General features: G+C 44.5%; 1 protein-coding gene across 3 annotated transcripts in view; it reads left to right on the plus strand.

The window, feature by feature from the left end:
• The window catches only part of SYNPO (synaptopodin), an 82,482-nt gene that overhangs the window by 9,078 nt on the left and 45,953 nt on the right, over window positions 1-27,451 (plus strand). Inside the window, exons 2-3 of one of the 3 annotated variants that reach the window (XM_083488322.1) lie at window positions 11,576-11,760; window positions 11,912-12,465. In XM_083488322.1, coding sequence (XP_083344448.1) covers window positions 11,997-12,465 — 469 coding nt within the window. In that variant the 5' untranslated portion in view covers window positions 11,576-11,760; window positions 11,912-11,996. The remainder of the gene's footprint in view (window positions 1-11,575; window positions 11,761-11,911; window positions 12,466-27,451) is intronic. The other 2 variants (XM_083488321.1, XM_083488323.1) reach the window with 2 other exon arrangements.

Below are 27,451 nucleotides of genomic sequence, written 5' to 3' on the forward strand. Positions count from 1 at the left end.
CCTATGTATTGCCTCCCATATGGCCACCTATTTCAATGAAGAATGGAAAGAGCATCATTTAATGGGAGTTTACATCAAGTGTACCAAGCACCAGTGGAGCAATGTCCCTCCTTCCCCTTCCAAAGGCAGATCCAGGGTTATGGGGATGAGAGCAATGGGCCAGATTTAGCAAGTTGGTCCTGCTCGCAGAAGCCCATACAAAGACTTCTACAATGGGGCTTTTCGTCCTCCCCTCCTCCCATGCCTCCCCAAATTGGCTTTGGGGGGGGATGTTAGGAGAACCTCCAGAAGAGCACATGGTGGGGGAGGAGAGGGGAGATTATACCATCAGAGAAGCAGATGGATTGAAGTTCCATCCATCAAAGATCCAGGGACTTGGTGCAGGAAGCAGGAGGAGAGCCATCACTCCATCAGTTCCATTGTGGTCCTTGTTGCTGATGCTTGGGTCACTCCCTGACAACTTCTGGTTTGGGGCAGCATTCCTCACTTCCTTCTCCTGTTTAGTTTGGGAAGAGTTGGGTTTGGATAAATAGTCCCGGCTCCCCATCTCTTCTTCACCCCCTCCCAACAAAATTGTCATAGTCTCAGTGATGCATGGGAACTCTCCACCCACACTTACTTGCTAGCCTATTCATTTCTGAAGCTGTTGCTGTTGAGAACAGGCCAAGGAAGAACTGGGCTCAGGCCAGCTTCTCCACTCAGGGAGTCTGTGTGTGATGAATGGATGTGGGTGGGTGAAGTCTGAGTGGGAGTGGGGAAAGGTCTTGATGTCTCATTCCCTCCTCCACCTAGAGTTTGTCTTGATGTTCCAGACTTTCAAATGCATCCTGCGGTTTTTTACGGGAAGGTACAAGAAGGTCAAGGATGGTCAAAAAGGAGTGGGAGGGGAGGAGAAAGGCAGCAAAGCAGGCTGTGCGAGAGAGCAGGAGTCTCTAGTTCACTATGAAAGCACCTGGAGCAAGGCAGTAAGAGACTGTAAAAGGCACAGAAAAGTGAGGTTTTGTTTTAAAACCCTCTCCTCTCTTCTACTCTTTCTTTGTCCAAGTTTTAAAAGCAACACTGAGTGCTTCCTCAGATCACATTACTGGATAAGCATACAGGCTTAATGAAATCCAGTGCATCTTGGGGCTAATGCAACACAAGCCAGACATCATCTCCATCCCATTAGTTTTCTTTTATGGGGCACCCTTTGCCCCATCCCACACTGTCTCCACCCGGAAAGCCTCAACTCCTCTGCTGCTTGGCTAGCACCACGCAGAAGCAAAGGAAAGCAGGAGCAGTAAACAAATCAGAGACAGAATTTTTATTTTAAAAAAGGCTAGATTTTGGACAGGCATCTGGAATATGGTATCCTTTTATGAAAGGGAATAAATAAATGGCTGGAATTTTTTTTAAACAAACAAACAAGCATCAACACAGTTCTGCACAATGTAGAACATCCCTGTTGGAGGTCCAGAAAGCACAGCAAGATTTTGCCTCATATTTGGGGAGGGTGGGTATATGAATTATTGGACAGCTTTTCTTCAGAATATTGTTTTTGGATAAATTTTGGCTTGCTCAGTGTCGAATGAAATGCTATTGCAAATTCATACTGGTGGATGAAAGAAGAAATAGGTTAAGACAGGAGGACTGAAAGAAAGAAGAGTTCAGCCCCTTGCTTCCTTTAAGAACGTTAAAGGAATATTGATTGGTACGAAAACTAGATCCACAGCTGCACTCAAAATTGATGAATAGGGAAATTGGGGAGGCAATTTCACAGAAAAGTCCATAGAAGAGACTAAATTCTTCAACAACTCAAGAATACTGTACTTCAATTTTTTTTCAAAAATTTGTCAGAATATTTTATATATATATAAATTTTGGTTCAGTCCTGTTTTATAAATATAAACCAGCATGTTTATATTTTAGTATAGGGATGCGGAAATGTTGGCCCTTCAGGTGTTGCCAGGCTACGAATCCCATAGTTCCTGACCATTGGCTATGCAGAATGGGATTGATAGGGGGAGTTAAAATCCAACAGCATCTGCAGGGCCACAAGTTCCTCATTCCTCTTCTAGTGGCTCCATCCATTATTTGTCCCCCAGTACAATGCTGTTGGAAGTTCTCTCCATAAGAAAAGGGTGCAAGAGAGATATTGCAAATAAGCTCAGAGGGACCCTTTATGCCAGTTCACTGACGGAGCAATATTAGTCTGCAACAGATGGCAAGCAAAATACGTAGGGCTGCCCTGTCAGCTCTGGCTATGCATCAGATCTTATCCAGAGCTATACCTGGAATGGCATCTTGGGTATCAGCGATTGCATCACTAGGCTTAGGTAGCATTTCACTCTCCTGACCTCTGAATTGACCGGCTGCTCTTCTGAAGTGACTTCCAGCACTCGATGAGGCTGTCAAATGCCCTCTGCTATATTTTATTTTGGCACCCATCCCCAATGGATGCGAAAGTCTAATGTCCTGAGGAGAATATTTGATGAAATGGTTCCCTCAGTTTTGCCATTCACAAATAACATGGAGAAATGGGAAGACTGTTTGGTTCATCCTTTTCCTGTACCTGTTCCATGATGAAAATCTTGCCTGCTCACCAAACTTAAATGTATTGCTTATTAATACATGTTTTTATTTTCCTAATGGGACTAAGAGCAACTGGAGAGGGCATTTTCACTTGGAAAATGGCATGGAAAAAGGGTTAATGCCTGCCACCAGCACTTCAGTCCTGATATGGGTCCCACCCATCCCTGTACAGCTACCATTTGCCAAAATTTAGAAAACCCATTCATGGATCTCTGTTTTCTGGTCTGGTTGGGTCCCAAGAACTTCTTTTCCCCCAAGGCTGCCTTATTGCATTTCATGCAGCCTCTTAAATGTATTTTTGCTTTGAAGCTCAGAAAGGGATCCATTTCAGCTACCTGGTCACTTTATGCACATCTGTGAGCTTTTTTTTCATGGCATGGTATAGTATTTCCAATGCAATATTTCAGAAGTGGTCCCTGGAGAATTCAGCTGACTCCCATCTCATATTCCAGAAGTTTCCCCTGAGAAAGATTCTGCTGGTACCCACAGTCTCACAGGATAGGCTTCTCCTGCTTGGCAGGGGGTTGGACTCGATGGCCCTTGTGGTCTCTTCCAACTCTATGATTCTATGATTCTAGGTCTTATTAAAAGGACCCACCATGGACATTTCAGATTTGTTAGGGGCCAAACTGGTGCTCTTGTTGGTCAAACCACTCCTTGACCTTGTGATCCTTGATGTCTCAACTGTTCCTGGGAACCTGCAAGACTCCCATGACTCATTGACAGGTCTTGGCCAACCAGCTGAGCGTGACCTGAGGGTTGGGATTGCAATTTCCAACAAAGAGGTTCTGGTTGAGAGAGGGAATCACTTTCACTGTCGTCACAATGAAAACTGGTGAACTACATGGTTAACACAGTTAGAAATTATAGTTTCAGCAAATATCCAGACCGTAGATGGACTATGATAGTAATATCCACAGTAAGTGGGATCGGGAGAAGGCACATACACCCACTATTTGGGATCTCTGCTGTAAAAGGGACCACAGAAACTTGAAAACAGAGGCAACATACTATTCCTGTTGCTAGAGGTCCCTTACTGAGCTGCTGCTAGCACTGATTATGTAATGTTTATTTACAGCTCTATTGAGTAGGGAACAAATGTTAAGGATTATCATATTGTGTGGTCATTTTCATTAACCTTAAAGCAGGGCTTGGTACAGCAGCCTGCACTAAAAATATCAGAACTCTGTATCAAGATGATCCAGATTCTTTGTGGGTATGTTTGTTCACACACACACACACACACACACACACACACTCCAGAGTCTGTGCCAAGAAAGGCTGAACATTGTATACACATCACACAAATATACTAGCTTTGATATATTTGCACCCTATGTGTATGATGGTGATGGCAGTCTTGAGGAAGGACAAGAAGCTACACAGAGCAGTGAAACCTCACCCTCGACTACTCCACCCCTTCACAAACATCCTTCCTCCCAGAGCTTCCGATATTTCCCCAGACATTGCTCACACGCTTTTACCTACCTTTGCGGCCAATAATAGAAACTTGCTTTTGAAACCAAATGCTGCATGAGCTTGCGCAGCATGAATAATACTCGGTTGCCGAAACACTGAGTTTGCCTAAGGCATATTATGGGATTATCCTGCCCATTTGGGTGTTGCAATACAGTATTTATGGCTGAATTGGGCTGCTGAAGCACTCACCTTCCCCACCAGATGGGGATAGCTGAATAAGAAGCTTTTTCATAGCCCTTTTTCTCCTCAGTTTGACAGTGCTGAAGAGAGCCGTGCCTGCCAAAACATATTTGTGTAGGAGGTGGAAAGTTAACTTTAGTATTCCTTTTGGAAGGAGGCGTATTCATCCCTTTCATCAAATAAAATGCAAAATGAGTATGCAATAACCTATATCATGGGGAGAGCTTGATACAGGTTTTTTTCTACTGTTCTCTGAAATGAAATTACCACATTACTGTTAAATTATCAAAAAGCTGGCAGTTCCTGGTTTCAGAGGTCATGCTGTATGATATTGGAAGCATACAGAATTTTACAGGGTAGGTTCTATAATTCTGAGTCCAGGAGACTAGAAATTGCAGAGTGCAAAATGTACACATTAGGTCTGGGAGATATATTGATATATTGCCAAGGACCAATATGAGGAGCAAACTGTGAAGTTGGCTTCACTCAAGAGTTTCTTCCTCCAGTGGGCGCTGCTAGCTGAGAGACTCAGGAGGGGTGGTGATTTCACCAGTGATATATCGCTGAGTGAAACTGCCACCCCACTCTGCCCTCATATGGGTGGGGGCTATGTGAAACTGCTCAGCTGAGGGAGTGCGGTTGCCACTCTCCGCAGTGTGTACCTGTAGTTAAAGGACCCTTGATGCTCCACTCGCTCACTAGTGGCGAGAGCACAGAGACTGTCTCAGCTGGGGGGGGGGATTTTTCCTTCCCTCAGCTGAGTGGTGCAAACAAGCTGCATTTTCCCAGCCCAACCCCGTGGGCAGAGATCAATGCATCTTGTTTTTTCAACTGCGATGTTTGGCTGGTGATACACTGTGATCTTGAAAAGTTGATATCTCCCAGCCTTAGTACACATGCAGACTTCCAAATCTGGTTCTAGGAAATCCAATAGAGATTGCTGGATGTTCACACCCATTGAGATGTAAGCCACATTTAGATATCTAAACATAGCCTTTAGATGCCTACCTAATACCTACCAGGACTTTCCTGGTGCCTACCAGGGCCTGAGTAAATATGACATAATGCAAAAAAATTAATGCATTCACTCTTGTGGGATTACCAGTCTCATATAACCAACATGCCTACATCTAATTAATGCAAGAAGAGGCTAAGACCATAGAGTAAGCTGTCCTGCCAGGCTTAGCTCATTTTTGGAGGGACTAGAGACAAGCTTTGTTCCCTTCCAGTCTACCAGGGATGCTCAGTGTGTGAAGAGCATGGCTGTAACAAGGCACTCTTGAGTTCATATATCAATAATTTAAGAACTTTCAGGACTGTAACTAAGCCAAGTTTTACTGCCTGTGCAACATTTCCAACTGATGTACAGAAAATCACATGAACCTGACCTTTGAAGAGTTTGTAAGTGAACCGTTTTTTAATTGAACAAATGTGTGATCATTTTTCTACGCTGGGGGAAGAGGGAAACTTTGGAAAGAAACTTTTTAAATGAACACTTTTGGAACTCCCAAGGGCACATATTTCAAAGGTCTAACAGCCTATATATCCATGCTTTACTATACTATATATATTTAATTTAAATCTCTGCTAGGGTTCTCTCACCAAAGAGTTCTTTCCCCAAACTTGGATCTTGACATCCAGGAGGTCTCCTTTTATACCTAGTTTTTTCCTTGCCGCTAACACTCGTGACATCTTTTTCCCTTGCTAAAATGGAATGTGCAGGTGAAGATGTAGAGATCAGAGCAGCCTAGTCAGAGGGGAAATCCAACCCTTCCCCTTCACCACTTCTGCCATGGGCCCTAATCCAATTCACTTCTTTAAAGCTGCTATTAAAACACATTGACATTCATAATGACTTCAGCCATCACATCCAGAATAAGCTCTCTGTTTGTGCTTTTGGGGGACATTAGTGTTTTTGTACCAATGGCACTGTATGCCATGCAGCACAGCACAAAAAATACCTAAGGCTGATGTGGCATAACTACTTTTATTTTGGTCAAAGTTCTGTACGATGGAAGACACAGAGCAAAGCTCTAACATACTATACTCCAGTGCACGTGTGAATCAGTCCATAATGATCTTACAGCATGAGGAGAAGGTACCAGTTGTTCCTTTCAGGCTTTCTTAAACCTTGAGGGTTTAAACAAGCAGGCTGGGTTTAAACAAATCAGCCTTGCAAAGGGCTTTGAGATAGCCACCACAGTGCTTTAAAGTACCAATAATCAGGCCTTCAAAGCACAACATAACCTGCTGTCACAATGATGTCAGGTGATTGACATATGGGCATACCCACCCACTTGCAAATTTGGCCTGCCAGGGGCTGGTGTGATAACTATCTGGCTAGAAAAAGTTCCCTACCCCTGATAGAAGTCTACCCTCTCTGCACTCATATGCAGAAAGATTGGGACCTTGCATCCCAATAAAATCAGCCTTATTCTACTGTTGATATAACTACTTTGTGGATTGGGCTCTTCGGCTAGAGAGTTTTGTTTCAGAGCTCCTTGTTTTGTGTCTTCTGTGGACAGCACAATGCCTTATGGACCACTTTTGAAGCAACCATTGAAGTTTGTTTGCATGTCAGGATGGGCAAACATGTCAATTTTGGTTTTTCTCAGTTACTCATTTTTCCAATCTTAACTTCATTTCTTATGTTAATCAGTTTGGGTGGGGGTTGTTCTTGTTTTAAAAAGCTCTCCTGAAAATACACCAGTATTTCAGTGGAAATTCTCCTAATATACACATTTTTGCTGTATGTAAACTTTTCCCAAATTGTGTGTATTTCCCCCTAATATACAATTTTTTGTAAAGCGTTTTTGTGTTATTTTCAGTAATATATGCATTTATATGCACACTTTACAGTAGTATATGCATTTTTGTACACCTTACTTGGTTGGAGAAATTTGTAAAATCATGAATTTTGTAAGATTGCAAAAATTCAGTTTGCCTATTCTTTCAGAAAGCGCAAACTAAGTAAGTTCTCCTTTAAATGCAAGCTGAATCAAATTTATTCACCATCCTTGTAAATTGCTCGGTTTAGCCTGTTGTTGGTTTGTTTGAAATACCCATTTGCTATTCTTTAGCTATGGCAAACAAAGAACATCAAAATACAAAGAAATTCACCATGGTAAAAATACCCAAAGCTGAGCAGTTGGTTTTAAAGAAACACAGGACAGAAAGCTCTGAGCAAATAAAGAAAGTGGTATCTAAAAGAAAATAAAGACTCAGAGGAATCTCCCTTGGGAATAAGTTGCATGTTCAGGTCTCTTCTGTCATTTGCTGCCTCAAAGCAGACAGCAGCAGGCAGGGCTGGAGGCGGCTGACACATGGAACAAGACCTCTGAAGCTGACAAGGCATGAATCAGGCAGGTTAATGGGGAGGAAACTGGCCCTTTAAATTGGTTTTACACTGGGAGGTTCCTTGTTAGAGAAAGACAGATAAGCTCTCCCAACACTGCCGCCTCTTCCTCTTCTTCTTCAGTGGGTGTCCAGCTCACACTTGCAAAAGAACAGCAGGCAAATTACTTGTGAGTAAGCACTCCCATCTGACTGCTCCATTTCAAACTGTGTGTGTGTGTGTTTGTTTGTTACTCACTCATCAGTAGATTCTCCCCAGCAAGCCTCTTGAAACAGAGCCATTCCTATCTGAGGAACATGGCAGGAGGGCGCTTTTTTATGGGGGACTTCCAGCCTGCTGCTTGAAACTGATGACTGCCACTCCTCAAGCCAACAGATGCTTCAGGCTTTAAGTCACAAGCAGATATATATATATATATATCTGGCGGGCAAAGTTCTGTGAGGTTTATTCAGGTGGGACACAGTAGAATGAGGAGAGCTCTGCCATAGAGGGCAATACAGAGACTAGCAGTTCCCAATTTTTTTTGGGGGGGGGGCTCCACTTGGTTCTATAAACTCATCCTCATTTATCCCTACTTTACCCCTATCCATAGGTGCTGGCACCCTGGGGCCCTGGGTGCCCGAGCACCCACAAAATTATCCATGAAGGGGCTGGGCATTCACAAATTTCAGTGCCAGGGCCATGCACACCCAGAATCGTGGGGCCAGGCTGGCATTCCTGACCCTATACTATAAAAGCGTTATTCAGAATAGATGTTTGGAAGGAATAAAATAAAATTCAAAACAGTTTACAAAGGTATGTTTAGTCAGAAGCCAATTAAACTTACAGCGGTACCTCGGGTTACATACGCTTCAGGTTACATACTCCGCTAACCCAGAAATAGTACCTCAGGTTAAGAACTTTGCTTCAGGATGAGAACAGAAATCGCATGGCGGCAGTGTGGTGGCAGTGGGAGGCCCCATTAGCTAAAGTGGTGCTTCAGGTTAAGAACAGTTTCAGGTTAAGAACGGACCTCCGGAAAGAATTAAATACTTAACCTGAGGTACCACTGTATTTGGTTTAATTAATTCAGCAAAATTGATGAACTTGATCGAATGATGCCAGCTTTTATTTACACATTTCATGACACACACCCCCATCCTCATGCCTCTTAGCATCTTCCTAGGTAATCCCATTCCTCCCCCCCGGGGGGGGGCTTTAGACAATATAATTGGGATCAGTTAGTGTGGGATTATTATTTTTTAAATGTTCCATTGTTTTGTCTTTGCTTATAGCAGGAGTTTATTGTATCTATCTTTGTTTATAACTGAAAATCAGAGACGGAAGAAAAGGAAGAGATATGCTGCAAGAGCCCCAGCTAGGAAGAGTTTTTACACCTGCCTGTGCCTACCACATCTCTTCTCTTGTACCTGACAGATTCTTTTCTGTCTAGGCCCTCTTTGAATATTAGCCTGGTGATGCGACTCTTGATGAAGAAGCAGAGTGAACTCCCAGGTCAGGGAGATTAAGACTGCCATCCCAGAATGTATGGAATTTTTCAGCGAATTTGAGTCATCAAAGAAGCCCCTTTGGGTGTTTTATCATCACTTCTTCTTTAAAAAACAACACAAAGCCAAAAATGAATGAAGCACATATCTTTGAGAAGAAGCAAAATTAACCATTTCTTGGACGACAGTTAAGGGATGTAGTCATCTCAGTACTACAGGGATGACTCAGTAAGAGAAGTCCGTTCTGTTTCTGCCTTAAATTCTATTTATTCATTGACCGAAAATAGGTGTGGGGAATCTTTGACCCCCTAGATGTTACTGGACTATAACTCCCATCATCCCTGGCCGTTGGCCAAGTTTGATGGGAGTTGTAGTTCAGCACTATCTGGAGGGACAAAGGTTCCTGACACCTGGCTTAGAGCAACTTCACTGCCGTCACTTTATAGAGTTCTTTTCCTTCCTTTCCCATATGGTGCCTGCTCTAATCCACCCCACATAAATTCTAACATGTGGATGAAAGACCACAAAGTGATTGCAATGTGCACCCAAACACAACAAAGGAACGGGGAAGCTTTAACTAGAACAACATATTATTTACACTGCATTATGGCCACAAAGTCAGTAAAGCAGGTATACATGTGTAAAACAATAATACAAAATTAAAATGAGTTGAATAGATATTGACAGGACAATGTTGTTGTTGCTGTTGTTGTTTAATTTTCTATACTGCCCTTCATCCAAAGATCACAGGGTGGTTTACAATATAAAAACACAAAAATACCTGGGAGAAGAGGAATGCTTTCACCTCATGCTTAGATATATATAACCACAGTTTTAAGTGTGGATCACATTTTTATTCTCCATGCAATAGAATCTAACTTAAATTTGAGACTAAAATTTAGAGCCAAACATTATTGACTGACCATTCATAGTGTAGTATTTGTAATTTGACACTCTTATGCACAATACATCATATTTCAAGTATATAATAATAAGAAGAAGAAGAAGAAGAAGAAGAGAAGAAGAGTTTGGATTTGATATCCCGCTTTATCACTACCCGAAGGAGTCTCATAATAATAATAAAATTATTATTTATACCCTACCCATCTTGTATTCACTCTGGGCGGCTTCCAACTCTGGGCGGCTTCCAACAAAATATTAAAATACAGTAATGCATCAAACATTAAAAGCTTCCCTAAAGAGGGCTGCCTTCAGTTGTCTTCTAAAAGTCTGGTAGTTGTTCTCTTTGACATCTGCTAGGAGGGCGTTCCACAGGGCAGGTGTCACTACTGAGAAGGCCCTCTGCCTGGTTCCCTGTAACTTGGCTTCTTGCAGTGGGGGAACCGCCAGAAGGCCCTCGGAGCTGGACCTCAGCGTCCGGGCAGAATGATGGGGGTGGAGACTCTCCTTCAGGTATACTGGGCCGAGGCCGTATGAGAAGAAAGAAGTATTTCTGTAACACTATAGCTCGCTTCTAACCCAGAAATGTATGTGTGTGGTCAAAAAGTACTATGTCCACATTTATAATTTATTTAGGAGACCTCTGTAAGCAGATAAAAACAGCAGAATTATAATATCACTTGTAATGTAACAGGTATTATGGTTAATATGGATGAATACAAAATATAGATTATGAAATAATCTGCAGTTGAAAATTTTCACAATAGGACTCATGGAAGGGATGGGCGGAAGTTGTGAGACTCAGAGAAATCTCTGTATATGGATATGCATTTGGTATTGTTATAAACTCATTTTTGTAAAATCAAATAAAAATGATTTTATTTAAAAAAAGTACCATGTCCAACTACCAGCAAAAAAGCACAGGGTGGGATTCACCTAATTCATGGTGGCATGGCTGGCCATGGAAACACTACAATGCTTTTCCTGGGTTCCCAAACTCCTATGGGCAACTCCGGGCTAGATACTTTTCAGGTCCCCTTTAAGCTAAGTACTCTGTGGTTCTAAAGCCAATGTAGATTCATATTTTCAATTTAAACTTAAAAAGTTTCATAAGGGTGGTTAACCTGTGACCCTCCAGATATCATTGGACTCCGGATCCCATCATCCTCAGCCAGCATGGCTAAAGTCATGGATGATGGGACTTTTAGTGCAACAACATCTGGAGGAGCGCAGGTTGGCCACGTCTGCACTGGCGGACATCACTTCTGCTTGGTGTCACCCTTTCATGCATCCTCCCTACCTGCTGCAGTCCTGTGTATGGTACCTTACACTGTTCTAGAGACTCTACCAACCCCCAGGACTAGTATTTTAAGGCCTGCCTGGTGTGGGGAGTCTTGCAGTGAGAAGGGGACAATTGGTGAAAATCAGGGGCCCTGCCTTGCACGCGTGGAAATGCTTTCACTAGTGCAAAGCCACCCTTTGTTATTTAAAATATAACAGTATAGCCACACATCTAAGTAGCCTATGGAAAAGCTGGAGATCCATGTTTTCCTGCAAGAGACAAAGTTCAAAAATTGAATGTTGTGCATTTCTTTCCTTTCAGATTTGTTTGCTCTGAATGCCTGCGGTAGACAAGGAGAATTCCATAAGATGCCCCACTTTGATCATCTTGAGCAGCTAAAGGCCGTAAAGAAGCATCAGAAAGATCAGCTTGATTCCCAGAGGATAATTCACAGCAAAAGGTCTGCAATTCCTCTCTGAAAAGAAGAAGTGCAACACCCACACTTGGTATCCTATTCTCTGTTCCTGCATTCAATATCTTCTTGTTCAGGCTGGGGCAAAGATTAGTGCATTAAAGCAGCCTGGCAATTATTTACTCAACCTTCTTTCCTGGACAAGTGTTCAAAATTGTAGAGGTTTATCTTTTTCCCCCCCTTAGAAGGAATCAAAGGCTAGTCCTTGCTACACCTAATCAATGAAGCACTGTCTGAACCCTTCCCAGTAAGAGTGCAGAAAGGGACAAAATGCTAGAGGCAACCTTACGACAACCTTGTCTCCAACCTCAATCCAGCTGCGCTGGGACCAGCAAAGCAAAGCAAAATCCATATGGTTTTAAGAAGCCCAAGCCTGACTTGGTTGATGGATATGGCTGCTTGGAAGACCTGCAAGGAAAGGAGAGAGAAAGCAGTCAAAGATGTCTCCCAGCTGGGAAGAATCGCCCAGCAGAGCCAGAAGAGCAAGAGATAAAAGAGTCAGCAAGAAAGAGTTTCTTGCAGGAATCTTGGAAAGCCAGTGGAGATATGCTACCGTTCAAGGGAGATGGCAGCGGGCTGATATCAGGGGGCGGGTGCCCCACGATGAGAGACTCTCCAAGGCCACCTTTGGACTTGCTCCAGCCTGGGTTTAGCAAAAACGGTGACCCGAGTCAAGAATGGAAAGTGGTGAAAGTGAAGCGAGTCCTTATTTCTCCTGTGGCTGAACCTAGGAAAGCAAGTAAGTGCGGCCCTACTTTTTTCTCCCAGCCCTGATTCTTGTCATGGGGAAGAAAGAAAAACACTATACGTTCCACGTGGTCACTGATGGTGCAGCCCTGTGCTCAGTTACTTGCTTATGAATCCCATAAGATTCAGTGCTGCTTCTCCTGAATCACACCTCATGTATGGTTTAGCAGCCAGTACTCGCCCACTCCTATGAGTATCATTCAGTATTTTTCCATCATGGTGAGGCTCTTCACCCCTGCTCTCCTTCTCATGTGGGTGTTCTTGCCACACTGCCTAGAGCAGCCAGCTAATCACTTGTGGGAGGGGGACGGGACAACCTCACTCTTTCTTGTGGGTAAGGCAAGTAGCTGCTTGTTTGGCCATTATGAGTTTGAGATGGTGATCATAACTTTCCTAGGATGCAAGATTAGCTGGAAGTAGCTTCCAGTATGACACACATAAAAGGTGCAGATCAGAGCAGCTTTTAATGTTTGCGTGGAGATGGGAATTATTTAGCCAGTACTGCACTCACCTGATTAGTGAGTGACAGAGATCAGCTCAGCTGGATCTGAGTTTCCTTTGACTTTTGATTTCTCGATTACTTTAATGATTAATTTTTATTACATTCCGCCACCTTTTGTGCTAGGAGAATATACTGAAGGGCCTGACCAGGCATTACACCAGGTCCACGATAACAGCAAATTTTGCCCCAGCAAAGCAACTGAAAAAGGCTTATACAGTGGTACCTCGGGTTAAGTACTTAATCTGTTCCAGAGGTCCGTTCTTAACCTGAAACTGTACTTAACCTGAAGCACCACTTTAGCTAATGGGGCCTCCCGCAGCCGGTGCGCCGCCGGAGCACGATTTCTGTACTCATCCTGAAGCAAAGTTCTTAACCTGAAGCACTATTTCAGGGTTTGCGGAGTCTGTAACCTGAAGCATAAGTAACCTGAGGTACCACTGTAACATGTTAGGTGCCATTTATTACGCAGAGAGCGTGTTCTCAGGTGCGTGTATATAATTTTTCTAAATGTGGTTACTGTACATTTAAAACCTGGGGGGCTTAATGTGAGCCTTGCTTCTTCAGGGTGGCAGTAGGGGTAGGCAGGGTGCCTGCAAGGGCACTGGCCCATGGGATGCTGCCACCTGAGGCAGCTGCCTCAGTCCAGGTGGGCCTAGCCAAGGGTGCCCGTGAAAACTCTATCCTTCAGTTATTCTCTTCCATAGTTTGTAGGATCTCTTGCCCCAGGTTTTGATGCTAGCATGCTCTGTGCAGGGTAAAACAGCAGCATAATGTCACCGTCTAGGGGACAATATGGTTGTCTGTCTTAGAATCTCACATAATAATATTTCATCGCTATAAAGCTGCATATACCGGTGTATATCTGTGGATGTTTGTCTAAAAACCTTGCTTTGGGATTCCCATGATCAGACTTGCTGAGTCTCACGGGAACCAATTAGGATTAGAAACTGACGAAACTGTGGCATCTTGAAAAGCTGCCCTTAGCTCAGAATGCAGAGATGGGTGGAGCTTTTTAGCTAATCCAGCATGGCCATTCATATGCTATGATGCCTACCAACAAACCATTTCCAGAAATTGTTGGGTTACTTTAAGAGTCCAGGTTGGCAGACATGATGGAACTGCAGTCTATTTTCTAAAGTGAAAAACAATTGTTCCTGGGTCATTTTTTAAAATGACAATTAAATAGCAGGGCTGCTACATAAACCAAAGCTATGACGTATATAGAAATTATAGTATATAGAAATTAGACGTATGTGGTGCTTTGCCCTGAAGTATAAGGTTTGCCCTGCCAACATTGTTAATGATAAACTTTAAACTGTTTCACCTAGAGTTCTCAAAACTGGCCAGTGATTGGAGATGCTTGGACTTTAAAACTTGACTGATTAGTTTTGTAATGTTTTATAGGGACAACTTGAAAGATATAGCTTATTAGCAACAGCTTATCTGGCGCCTTTGCTGTTTTGACATTCGGCAGTCATAAAGCTAACCAGTATTATAATTGAAAGGCCTATCTTACACAGGATTGTCTACAATGATTGGCATGGCTGTCTGGGATTTTAGACTATGGTTTCTCCCAGCCTTACCTGGAGATTCCAGGGATTGAACCAGGCACCTCCTGCATGTAAACTAGATTCTCTGCTACCACTGAGCTACAGCCCTTCCTCATGTACAGCTGCCACTTTTGTAATCTGCTTTTGCTTGGCAGGTTTCAGGAAGCCTCTGTGCACCAAGCTAATCTATGAATGGGCCCTTGCTGTTGCGCAGTTGGTGATATTGGTGACAAGGGTCTTCTTGACTCAGAGGCAATGTCTGCACTACTTGAATATGGTTTTATTTATTTACTTGTTTCAACAATTTCTATACCACCTAATGCCATAGTTTCTAAGTGGTGTACAATGAAGTTACAAAAAATGTTACAAAGGATAAAATCAGTTAAAATTAAAAAGTCAGAAAGCCTCGCTTAAAAGGGCTGCTGAGAACTCTTCACCAGTTGCCTGAAGTTTGAAAATAGTAGTAGTAGTAGTAGTAGTAGTAGTAGTAGTAATAATAATAATTTATTTTTTATTTATACCCCACCCATCTGGCTGGGTTTCCCCAGCCACTCTGGGCAGCTCCCAACAGAATTAAAAGCACAATAAACCATCAAACATTAAACACTTCCCTAAACAGGACTGCCTTCAGATGTCTTCTAAAAGTCAGATAGTTGTTTATTTCCTTGACATCTGATAGGGAGGGAGTCTATCTGAAGGGAGTTGCACAGAATTGGACCCACAATACTGGCTCTGGGTTGACACAAGTCATGCATCCAAGCTATGGGGAGACCATAAAGACCTCAGTGATTGGGCAGGGTCTAAGGCATCAAGCATTCCTTAAGATACCATGGAACCAAGTTACTAAAGTAAATTAATACAAGAGCCTTGCACTTCACCTGGTAGCACATGGGCAGCCAGTGCAAGCTTTTAAGCACCAAAGTTATGTGCTGGCAGTAGTCTGTTCCCATCAAGTCTTGCCACAACATTTTGCACCAGCTGGAGCTTTCTGGTCTAGGCGCAAGGATAAAGCATTTGCAATGATCTAGTCTTGAGCTTACTGGCGCATGAATTACTGCGGCTGGGCTCTCCAGGTTGCACTGATTTACTGTGCATTTGCCACAGATGTACCACAGAACAGAGACTCTGTAAAGGGAAGAGATAACAATGCAAAGACCAACAGGGAAATAGTTAATAATAATAATAATAATAATAATAATAATAATAATAATAAATTTATTATTGGCTGGCTGGCTTACAACAAAATATTAAAATACTGTAATACATCAAACATTAAAAGCTTCCCTAAACAGGGCTGCCTTCAGATGTCTTCTAAAAGTCTGGTAGTTGTTGTTCTCTTTGACATCTGGTGGGAGGGCGTTCAGGAAGGGTGCCACTACCGATAAGGCCCTCTGTCTGGTTCCCTGTAACTTGGCTTCTTGCAGTGGCGGAACTGCCAGAAAGCCCTCGGCGGTGGACCTCAGTTTCTGGGTAGAACGATGGGGGTGGAGACACTCCTTCAGATATACTGGACCGAGGCCTTGGATGAGAGGAGAGACTGGTGGACAGTGCAAGTGTGGAGAAAGGGTAAGATCCAGGGGTAGAGAAGACATCAAGGTAACCTTCCCCCACCTGGTGTACTGCAGAGGTTTTGGACTACAACTTCCATCAGCCCCAGACACCACAGCTGGCTGGAGCTGATGGGAGTCATGGTGATGGATCTTAAGGTTCTAGTAAAAAAAGGAGGGGGATAGTAGACAAACTGAACATGAACTGAAGGTGCTGTCTGCATTATATTAGAAAGATGTTAGGGAGTTCACAGTTGATATTTGACTTGGGGAAGGCTGGTATAGAAAGGCAACGACAGGTGCATTTAAACGTATTTGGTTTCACAATTCACTCAAAAAAATAGTCTTGAAAAATATCCTCAAAACAGCTGGAGAAAGCTACAATTTCATGCACATTAAAATATCCCAGTACCAGAGATGTCTGCAGATGGGACATTTCTACATTTCTGCCTCAGAATAAGGCACATGTGGGCTGCCAAAGATTGAGTTGCTGCCACAATAGTGTGAACTCTGCAGTTTGGTACACAGGTGGACCTAAACAGCATAGTTTCTTGAAAAACCTGAAAAGCAGGCATTTTTTAGTTGTCTCCGATGTATCATCTCCTTCCTCTGCATCCCCCGAAATCTGTTCCGAAGCATTCCCCCATCCCCAAGCTGATGTTGAGGGTGTGTGGGGAGCTGGTGGGCCCAGGAGAGGAACAGGGTGCTTCACTGTCTGCATGGAAGCCCCCCTTGCGTCAGCAGAGCTTGCAGTATCAGATATGACCCTTTGCCCCTTATCCTCCAAAAACATGGGGCACGAACGTTACCTCTCAGTAGAGGCCAGCACAGTGCAAATCATTCCTCACCTGGGATTCCTCCTCCCTGGGACTTCTGTTCATTCAGAGAGGATGGAGAACATATAAATAGAAATATAGAGGGTCACATTGCCTTGGTAACCTGTTGGGGACATTGGAGCCAACTCCTAGGGGCTGAGATCCCTTTGCCCCCCCCCATAAAATATTTGAGGGGGCTGCCCCCCCCGAAGTTGATGGGCATTGTGCATGCTCCACATCTTGTGGTCGCTTATGCGGGGGTGGGGTGGGTTACCAGTATTTTATTCAAGTTGGCATCCCTAATTGGGGGCTGCATGCCTATAGTGGGCAGAGCACCCCTCCCCCACATTTTCCTCCCACCTTGTCACCTGCATGCAACTGAGGCCGAGGGCCATTTTCAGCTGCCCTCCGGTCCCCTCCTCCTGGGATCAGCTTTGGATCGAGGAGGGGCGTGCCTGGATTTCCAGTAGCCGCCCGGAGGACCGAGCGGAGGAGCGACTGTTTTGATCTCTGCGCTTGCACAACGCCTAAGCTGCGTTTGCTACTATTAGGTACGAGTCCTATTCACCTTTTAGGGAACTGACAAGTTGTGTTTTTTTTTAAAAAAGGCAAGGGGGCAGATAGTGCTGCAGGAAACCAAAAGGGCTATATATCTGATGGGGAGAAATTTGTGTGATGAGTTAAAAAGAAAAAAAGAAGTACGCGTGGCGATCGGGGGTGGGAAGGAGCGAGCGAGCGAGCGTTGAAATAAATAAATAAAAACGGAGAGCACCTCGGCAGGCACTAAGCTTGCGAGTCCCAGTGAGTCAGCCGGGCTGAGGCCAGCGCACTCCCTCCGGCTCTCTGGCTGCCGCCGCTGCACACGCTGCCAGAGCGTGTGGGGCAAAGTCAAGTCCCCGGCTGGCCCATCCTTGCTCGCCGTGGGGAGTCCGAGAAAGGGTTTGGGGTGGCGGCGGCTCTCCACCCCTTTTCCCTTTTGACAGACACGGCCAGTTGCTGCGAAAAGCCGGGTCACCCGATCTCCCTTTCGGAGGAGCCCAGGGAGCCGCCGCCGCCGCCAGCAGACAAACAAACACAGAGCTGCTGTGCAAAAAAAACCCCCGGCAGCGGGAGAGAGAGGCTGGCGGAGGAGGCGCCTGGAGGAGAGCGAGGAGCCGGGCGAGCGGCAAAGCGGGGAGTCGCGGGGTCCGGAGCGGAGGTAAGAGGCGGGGGCGTGGAAGGTGGAGGGGCTGCGGGGGAGCGGCGGGCAGAAAGGAAAGTGAAAGCTGCGCCTGCTCTCCTCGCCTCCACCCGGATGGGCTCTCATGCGGAGCAGCGGGCGAGCTGAAAGGAGGGCCGGATGGGTGGCTAGTAGCCGCTGGGCTGAGAATTGAGGGGCGTGCCAAGGCGACCTGCCCCACGAGGCCCCAGGTAAAACGTCTCCCCCTCCCCACGCCCACAAGCGAAACCTCCTGGGATCCCTACCCGGTGCGCTTGTTTGGTTGCGCTACTTGTTGCTCGGGAGGGCGAGTCGAGGGGCAGCTGATGTCACTTCTTTGGCCGGCTTGTGGTGCTGGCGTCTCCCAGCTCGTTCGCTCGCTTGCAAGCAAGAAGTCCAGCGATTGCCGCCCAACTTTCCAGCTGTTGCCAGAGAGGGATCCGATCGCCTCCTGCTGCGACCTCTTGGGGGTTGTTTTCCCTCGGGAAGAGCTGCCACGCGCGTCGGGGCGTATATTGGGTGGTGAGGGTGCTTTTGGATAAATCTAAGGACAGCCGCTCTTGGAGGGGAAGCGTCCCTTAAGGGTCTTCCCCATCCGTAAGACAACCTCTGGTGTAAGGCAGCGATCAGTATATAAACACCCGCAGGATGAAAGGACCTGCTGGGTGACTGAGGTTGCTGCTGCTATTCCCTCTGCTTCTTTCCCAACATTTGCACTTTCTGTGGGTTGAGGAGGTTTATTGCATGTCCACCCCCCCCCAAATGCATTGATTTGGAGAATCCGATTCCCCCGTGCAGGGCAACGATGATGCCCGCAGCGTTGCTGGTGCCACCAGTAGCTGGCATGGCAGAATAGAGGAATTGCAATGGTCAGCCGCAGCAGGTGTTGGGAATGCCATTTGGGAGGGATGGAGGGAAAAGGCCCTTTCCCAGTACCTCAATTCCAGGTAGTGCCTTGGGGATTTGCACTAACAGAGAGTGCACTGGGAGCTCCCATGATGTAGGGATGACCTCATTCCAAAGGCACGTGGGTCTCTTTGGCTGCTTGGGCTGAAAATGCAGTGAGGTCCTTCTTTTTCTCAATTTGGATCGAGGCTGGTTTTGGGAGGAAATGCATCAAAATGCACTATTTCATAAGAAATGGCAGGAGAGACATGGACTGTGGCTAATGTTGTGTGGTGGGAGAGCACTGGATGGGAGTGTAGACACAGCCTTTAATTATATATTTGGCCTCTAGCCTCTGCAGACCTTCTTCATGTGGTGGTCTAAAAGGACTGGGTTGACTTTCAAATTTGTGGATTGTGGTGCCTGGAAGCAGAGGCGGGAGGAGAACAATGAAGGGAATCCTGTGGGATGTGATGGAGCTGAACATCTTCCATATTTTGGTCATCAGGTCTTGCATCATGTTATTCACTCTCCACTCTCAGCTCAGCCTCTCGTTCAGGGTTAGTTTTGCCCTTCCATCTATTATCACCTTGAAACCCAACAGGCAGAAAGAAGGGAGTATAAATAGAAATTATAAGTCAGTAAAAATAATCTGCCAACCGGAGAGCACTTCTGGGGGATGAGTCCATTCACAGCCATGTCGTCCTTTGCTCAGAGCCTGGGTCTTTGGGCATTGCAGCCAAAGCTTTCTATGCATCAGATCCACCATGCATATTTTTAGACTACTTAAGCTACCTGTCACTTTACTCATTTATTTATTGCATACGTATTTCCTCCAAGGAGTTCAAGGTGATATAGATGGCTTTCCCCTTCTCCATTATATCTTCACAACAGTTGGGGAGGGTTGGTGACTTGCCCAAGGTGAGCATCATGGTTGGTCCTAGTTTATCCCTCTAGTCACTGCACTAAAAATACCCAAGGAGAAGAATACTTCTGAGCCACCTCTATGGTGTCTCTTTCCCTGTGTCTAGCCAACAATTCTCCTGCTAATGCTAAATCAGATGAAACTTCTTGAGAGATGTGGGCCAGAAGCCACAGAAAGTTTAGTTGCTGTAGCTGTCCCTCCCACTAGGCTGCCACACAACGCTGGGCAAGTCACCTTGCTTTTCTATTTGCCAGTAATTTTCAAGCTTTCTACATTTAAAAAGAACCGTTTAAGAATGGACTTTCTTTCTGAGATGAGAAAACCCCAAATGTCTGCACAGGGGACCCCTCTGTGTTAGAGAAGAGTCTGGCGCATGCTGGAAGGAGCACTGAACATGCCACTGGGTGTCATCAATGTTATTTTTTTTTTTGGCCTTGATTCAAAATTGTATCCTCCACATCACTTAGGCCAATCTGCATGAAGCCCTGCATGCACTCAGAACATATTTTAGAATGTACCCTGTAGTGTTTCTGCGATTGTGAAATACAGTAAAGATTGCCATTGGTCAACTTGCCCTCCTTAGGAATGTAGGGACATGAGAAAATGCCTTAAACTAAGTCAGACAAATGGCTCCATCTAACTCAGAATTGTCTACATTGACTGGCAATGGGTGTCCTGGATTTCGGGCCCTGGGTCAATCTCAGCCCTAACTGGCAGTGCCAGGAACTGAACCCGGGAACATCTGCATTCAAGGCAGATGCTCTGCCACTGCGCTGTGGGCCTTCTCATTGAGGAACCTCTCATAAGCAACCAAGGACTCTCCTGAACACAGTTTAGAAACCACTACTTTGTTCTATAGTAAAAAAAAAGTCAACGTCCTTTTTCTGAGGAATTTTTATAATTCTCAGAATTGCCTGAACAATCAAATGTCTCACCCAAGCTTCAACCTGCACTGTCCAGTCAGGTCTTGAATGATAGGAATTTAGAAGATAGCTTTCTAGAATTTGGAAGCTGGGAGGATGTTTGTGCAAAGGATTTTGTGAGTGCTCAGTCTCATCCCTGAGCAATGAGCAGGTTGAACACTCATACTTACAGCTACAAAGAGTACCTGTGGATGTTTATGACACAATAAATGTGCTAGTCATTACTCTTTAAGGTGCTACTGGATTCTATGGTTCTGGAGCGGATATTTTGCTACAGTATCTCCCGAAGTGTGAGCCCAGCAGCTTTCTTCCTTGAGCGAAGTAGTAAATGCTGCACCCACAAGTCAAGATACATGGTACCCAAGGCCACGCAAGTTATTTTGCCACCCGAGGCAGAAAAATCAGAAAACATATCCATTCCACGTCAGTAATGTGTCAATAACTGAATAGCTAGCAATTTGCTGCCCTTTCACGAATGATCCCCCAAATCAACTGCCTAAGCTGACTGTCTCACTTTGCTCAATGGTGGGACCAGCTCAGCTTGACTTCAGCAATTCAACCAAAGTAGAGTATGCCACACAGGCAAGACCACAGTGGAAGCAGTGGTGAGTCTGTTGCTGATTTGAATTACATCTCCTAGTAGTCCCCTAGTAGAGCAAAGAATTGGCAGGTGTAATGCATGATTTACAAAAATGAGAACTAGACAGAAATTGATGGAGGATTTTTTTTTTTTTTTTTGGCAAAACTAGGATGATTCTTGGTGGGTACAGGTTTCAGCTTTTTGAGCAGTTTCGAATGTTGATGAGTTCAGTTTTCTAGAATTCTCAAGTCATTGGGATCTGGCATTCCTTTAAACTCATATTCAGACATGACAAAATTAGCCCAGGGCTACACTCTCAGTAACTACAGATCTGCTATGGCACTGGAAAAATGCTGAGTGACTATTCAGGGCAAAAGGGTCACCCTGTGATTGCAAAGGAGTCATCGTGAAGTCAGCCTAGAATACCGGTGTATTGCGCAAATGATAGTTGTCTTCGGCTGGTTTTGTGGTGGTGCCACGTGTAAGCTTCAGTGCCATGCATAGACTGGACTGGATCTTCCTTGGGAAACAAATGCCATCTCCCACATGGTGCCCAGGAGAACTGAGCATAGTTGTCAGTGATGATCTATACCCTTTCAGATTCCTTGCTCATCATCTATGGTTTGTGTTGCTGTATGTCAAATGGACTCTTTTTGTTGATCCTCTCACTTGGCGTCAGGCCAGGCACAATCCACTGGCAAATTTTCTTTTATCTCAGATTGCAGTTATGGGTTCACTAAAGTGTGTATTTTCATCACAAGTAAAGAGTCCCGGCTGACAGGGTCTGTGAATGGTTTTTATCCATGTGCTGTTTCTTCAATGGCGGAGATGGTACGAACCAATCCCCGGGAGGAATTCAGTGTTGCAGTATTATGATCCTTACATCAAAGCAAACATTCCTGATTGCCAGATGGAACAATCTCCCTTCTCCTCATCTGCCCCCCACGCACTGTTCTGGGGGTTCTCCTGACACCCCCCACCCTGAGCTGATTTGGATAAGAAGAGAGGGAGAAGCCCTGTTGTGCTAGCAGGATTCATTGTGCTGGCTCCCACTAGCACAACTGTTTAGTTGAGTCCTGCCCCAGCTTCCAGTATGCTGTGTTGGGGAAAATTTGCTTTCAGAGATAATAGCTCCACAGCTTCCATGGCTTCTTGGATATTCCACAAGGGATTAGGCAACTGTCCTTTAGAGAGCTTTCAAGTAAAGCAACATTCCATAAGAACATTTATCTGAATAACAGTAGCTTTTTGATGAGAGAAGCTATGGAAGTTTATGACTTCCTTGGAACTCTTTATTTGGAACAGAATGCTCTGGGAGGAAGTTTTTTGTGGTTTTGCAGATTCTTAGGAAATGACAAACTTAAGTTCAACCTTTGCCAGATAGGTATCTGTATCACCAGGCTGTTTCCAACGGACGATACCATCTTCTGATCTCATGGTCTAGTGGAGTCGTCTGTTCTACTCCTTTAAGAATGAACAGATGAGAGCAAGTCACACTTCTTCGGCTCTGACTCTCGTTGTTTACTGTTCACGGCATGCCATTAAAAATAGGTTCAAAATCACAGGTTGTAGTGGTATTGCCTAGTGCTGGGAGGTTGAATAACCTTAGGACATTGCTTGTGTTTTAGTGTAATCTGCAGAAGTTCACATCCATTGTGTTGCTCTGTTACTGTTAACTTTTTAATATGCTTAAAATATATATTTTAAATAATCTCCAAACGGATCTGCCCAATTTTGGGCAGCCGCCATCCTTTACTTGGAATGTGATACCTACCAGCAATATCTAGAGACCATTTGTTTTTTGAGGTTCTTCTGTACTAGTTATAAGAGTGAGGCATTATATTTCATCTGTACATCAGCCAGGGTTGCCAGGCTGCAAGCTGGTGAACCTACCTTTCGCTGTTGATAAAGGTATGTTTTCCAGCAGATGCAATGGTAGACATTGCAGCTGCTATGCTGCTAACTGCTCTAGGATAAAGATGAGCGCTACTCATTTGAGCAGATGGGACAGTATGGCAAGGGATGCCACCAAGAAGTAGCAAAGCGGAAAGGGCAGGGGTAGCAATTACTTCCACTCTATTAACATTGCTTAGTAGCTCTCATATATCAGCTACATCCAGATACTGCATAGAGAGAGAGAAAAGAAGAAAAAGAAAAAGAAAAAGAAGAAGAAGAAGAAGAGGGAAGGAAGGAAGGGCAACATTTTCCTTTCCTGGTCATACAGGGCACTGTTTATTTCTACCTTTGGCCATTTATGTTCGTGTGTGTAGGCCTTGGGTCATTGCTGAGCTCCTGGCAGGTGTGGCAGTACTTACACCTGCTAAGGCTCACCTTAAAAGAAGCAGTTCTTTGCCCCCACCGTTCTATCTCCCACACTCCCACAGGAAGAGCATGGCAATGCAAGGACTACTTTTGAGAGCTTTACACAATGATACAAGTTCTCTGAATACCTTCTCCATCACAAGTCAATGCACATCAAGGGAAACGTCTTCCCACCAGGGTCAATGAGTGTGCAACATCCTCAGAGGAATCAGGGTTCCTGTTTCACTTGGACCAGATGGATCTGCAAGCCCTGTGTTATGCAGAGCTTTGATGTGTGGGAGCAAAAGTCTGAAATTTCATAGGCGGACAAGCAAATGCGTATGTTGCCTTACATGGGGGATGGGGGGGATATCCCACACAGCTGTTGCTAAGGCAAAGAGCCAGTCAGTTGTCTTGCCAAGAAACCTGTCTTTATTTCTTTATTGTCAAAAACTTGAAGCATTTGAAGGAAAATGCAATGTTTTCCTTCTCTGGTTATATATAGGATGCTACATTATGTATTTAAATTATTTATCTTATATCACTACATGGGATGAATATATGTGTGTTTGTGCACATGCACACACGTGTGTGCACACGTGCATATACACACACACACTCACTAGGTCTTGGGGGTCATTTCTTGTAGGCCTGCAAGAAAGTCTCACCTGCAAAGGGATTGCTCAGCTGACTCAATCCACCCCTGTCTGGCTCATTTTTCCTCACCACTGAAGTTGACAAACCCTACCATAAGCTCATTCAGCCACACTGGATAACATTCCAAACATAATAGACCTAGCCTGAACAAAGCCGTAACTCACACCAGATACAGTCATGTTGCTACCGGAATGGAATCCAGACAATAATCTTGCCTGGCATTGTCTGGTGGTGAGTACCTTTTACCAAAGGCTCGGTAGAAAATATTGTTAGAACGAGGGGGAGACAATAACCCTGCCAGCTCCACCTCATTTTCTTTTAACCCTCACAATAGCCTGGAATGAAAACAAGGAGGCCAGAATCCAGCAGGAAGAAGAAGTGTGCTTTGACCTGTGGACTTCAGCTCTTTGCTTGATGATGGGCCCAGTATATTAAGCGAGGATGTGTCTTTCTCCTCCTTCTGAACATGTGGATCCATCTGGATGGTGCTAAATTTCCTTGAGTCCATCAGACAGTGCCTCTTCATTCTTTAATCTCCGATTTCTGGGAGTAGCTGGGGAGCTTAAAACAGGGTTTTCAAAAAGCATTTTTTGAAATGATATACTTTATTTTGATTCCATGTAGCTCATGAGTTATTTTTAGGTTTGTAGATCCTCTGGGTATCTGAGCAGTTCTTTCTCTTACTATGTGAAAGAGGGTAAAAAGCTTTGATGAGAAATATATAGCCAACTGCTTTGAACTATCTGGTACCTCTCATTGTCTGTTTCTAGCTAGCTATTGAAATCCCTCAAAGAATAAAAAAGAACAAATAAAACACTTACAGCAACAAAGCAGATAAAAACTGCAGCCAATCTTTTGTTTTTGAGTTAGTTGATAAACGTTAAAACTGGAGGACTTCTTTTAAAAATAAATCTTGTGACTGTTTAACAATTGTCTTTGGGATTGATGATGGTGCAGTAATGTATCTAATAACTGGGTGAAATTCTAATTGCCTTTAGTTTTTTAGGAGCTGGGTCAGTTTTAGATATTTTACCAGGTGAGGAAATAATTGACTGAGAGAGATCTAATTATCTAATTTTCATGTTCCTGTTGGTCATTCAAGGCTGCAGTCCTATGCTTCCATGGATGCAAATCCCCATTTCCAAGTTAGCATCTTTAGGATCAGGCTGTGCAAGTGTTAGCCCAATATGCAGCCGTTCAGCCCCCCTAAATCATTTTACTCTAGAGGGTGAGATCCAATGTAGTGTGAATGGGTTTCTGCTCATTTTACTCTAGAGGGTGAGATCCAATGTAGTGTGAATGGGTGTCTGCTCATGCAACAGTGCTTCTCCTTCCTGCCCTACCCCCAACCTGCATTGCAGGGGGGTTGGACTAGCTGGCTCTTAGGGTCCCTTCTAGCTCTATGAGTCTATGATTCCATGACCCCTGCACATGCCCCAAATCTGCTATGGATGGTTGAGAGGCATTCTGGAGCTAGTTCTGGGGAGTCGGGGGGGAGAAGGTAATCTTGAAGTCCTTTGCAGAAGCAGATTTCCATTGTGCAAGCAGGCTCCCACATTGGATCTAACCCATGGTTGGTTTCCTTTTTTTGAAAAACCTTCACTATACACATACTCACTGCAATTCTTCTAACATTCTTGCAGCAATCACATTGCTGTTATAGTAGTATTATATGAATAACATAGTGCTAACGGAATCAGTTGTTCCCTGAAAAAGTTATTGGCTGTACAAATCAGAGGAGAACTCCAAAAACAAAACTTGAGTTATGCATGAAGTAATATGAAGTAGACCTTCCAAAGGCAGCAAATTCCAGATGGGGCATTTTACCACTCCTAACTCTGTATGTGTAATGATTGTATTACTATGAATCACCCTGGACTCAATTTCTGATCAAGGGCCTTATACAAATACTTTGAGCAACCCCTCCCAGTGGCATTAAAGGGATAAAGAGAGGTGGACTTCCCCCTTTTGAGTACAAAAATATGTCAGGCTGGCACTAGAGCATTGCTGCAGCTGGCCAAGTTCACGGGTTGTTTTTGGTGGGCACAGTAGATAATATAGGATAAGCAGCTCTGAGTTCAGAAGTGCTATAATTTTGCTGTTCTGTCTGCACTGTGAGAGGCAGTGTTCCTTTATATATGAGTTACTGAGAACTGGAATCATAGTATCATATAATTTTGGAACTGACCCTGAGGATCCCCCTACGGTGGCAGCAAAGAAGCAGAGAAAAAAGAAGAGTTCTTGCCAATTAGTTTATTCAATAATTACAGTGAGAGACAAAGGCATGCGGTCTCTCTCTCTATCATGGTGTTGCTCCAAGTAAAGTCCCACCCCCGTACGTCTCCCCTATTAGATGTCACTCCTGCGCCCACTAATCTGAGCTTTCTGCTTCTGAACTCTCTGTTCTAATACCCTCAATGCCCGCCTCGTTCTGGGAGGGGATGGGGGTCAAGAATGCTTTCCAAGGAGACTAAGTCTGTCAGCTGTCCCTCCCCTGGTGCTTCTTCTTCTTCCTGCTGTTCCTCTCCCAATATTTCCCAGCTTCTGCCCTCTGCAGCCTCTGAACTATGCCCTTCTGCAAACCACTGTTCTAAATCTATACTATCCTCCTGTTCTCAGGAAGGTTCAGCAGAAGGGGGGTGACCCCCACCATTCCTCCTCAGTCCAGCCCTTGACACTAGTCCACCCCAAGTGTTGTTGCAGTCAGGTCCTGCTCGCATGCTTCGCACTGGCACTTTGAGAAGAGGATGCTGGACTAGACGGGCCTTCAGTCTGGTCAAGCAAGTCACTTCTTACATTCTTAATTCAGGAGGTCAAGTGTAATGATTTTTTTTACATTCCTTCCCATCCTAGAATTTTTTTTATTTTCACCAACACTCTCTCTTATCTTTGGCACTCAGCTTCTGAAGAAAGGAGTGGAAGTCCTTGCCACATAACGGATTGACTTTGACAGCATGGAAAGAAAATGTGAAGCTTTGAGTTTCAGGGATGTTACTGGAAGTCATGACCATGACATTTAGAAATCCAGGGAGCTTGTCAAGTGACAAATGCGCAGGAAGAAATTCCAGTGGCTCTCAAACAGCTCTGGGCCTGTC

The sequence above is a fragment of the Podarcis liolepis genome (genome assembly GCF_965112155.1).
Source record: "Podarcis liolepis genome assembly, chromosome: 2".
In the NCBI taxonomy this organism is placed as follows: domain Eukaryota; kingdom Metazoa; phylum Chordata; class Lepidosauria; order Squamata; family Lacertidae; genus Podarcis; species Podarcis liolepis.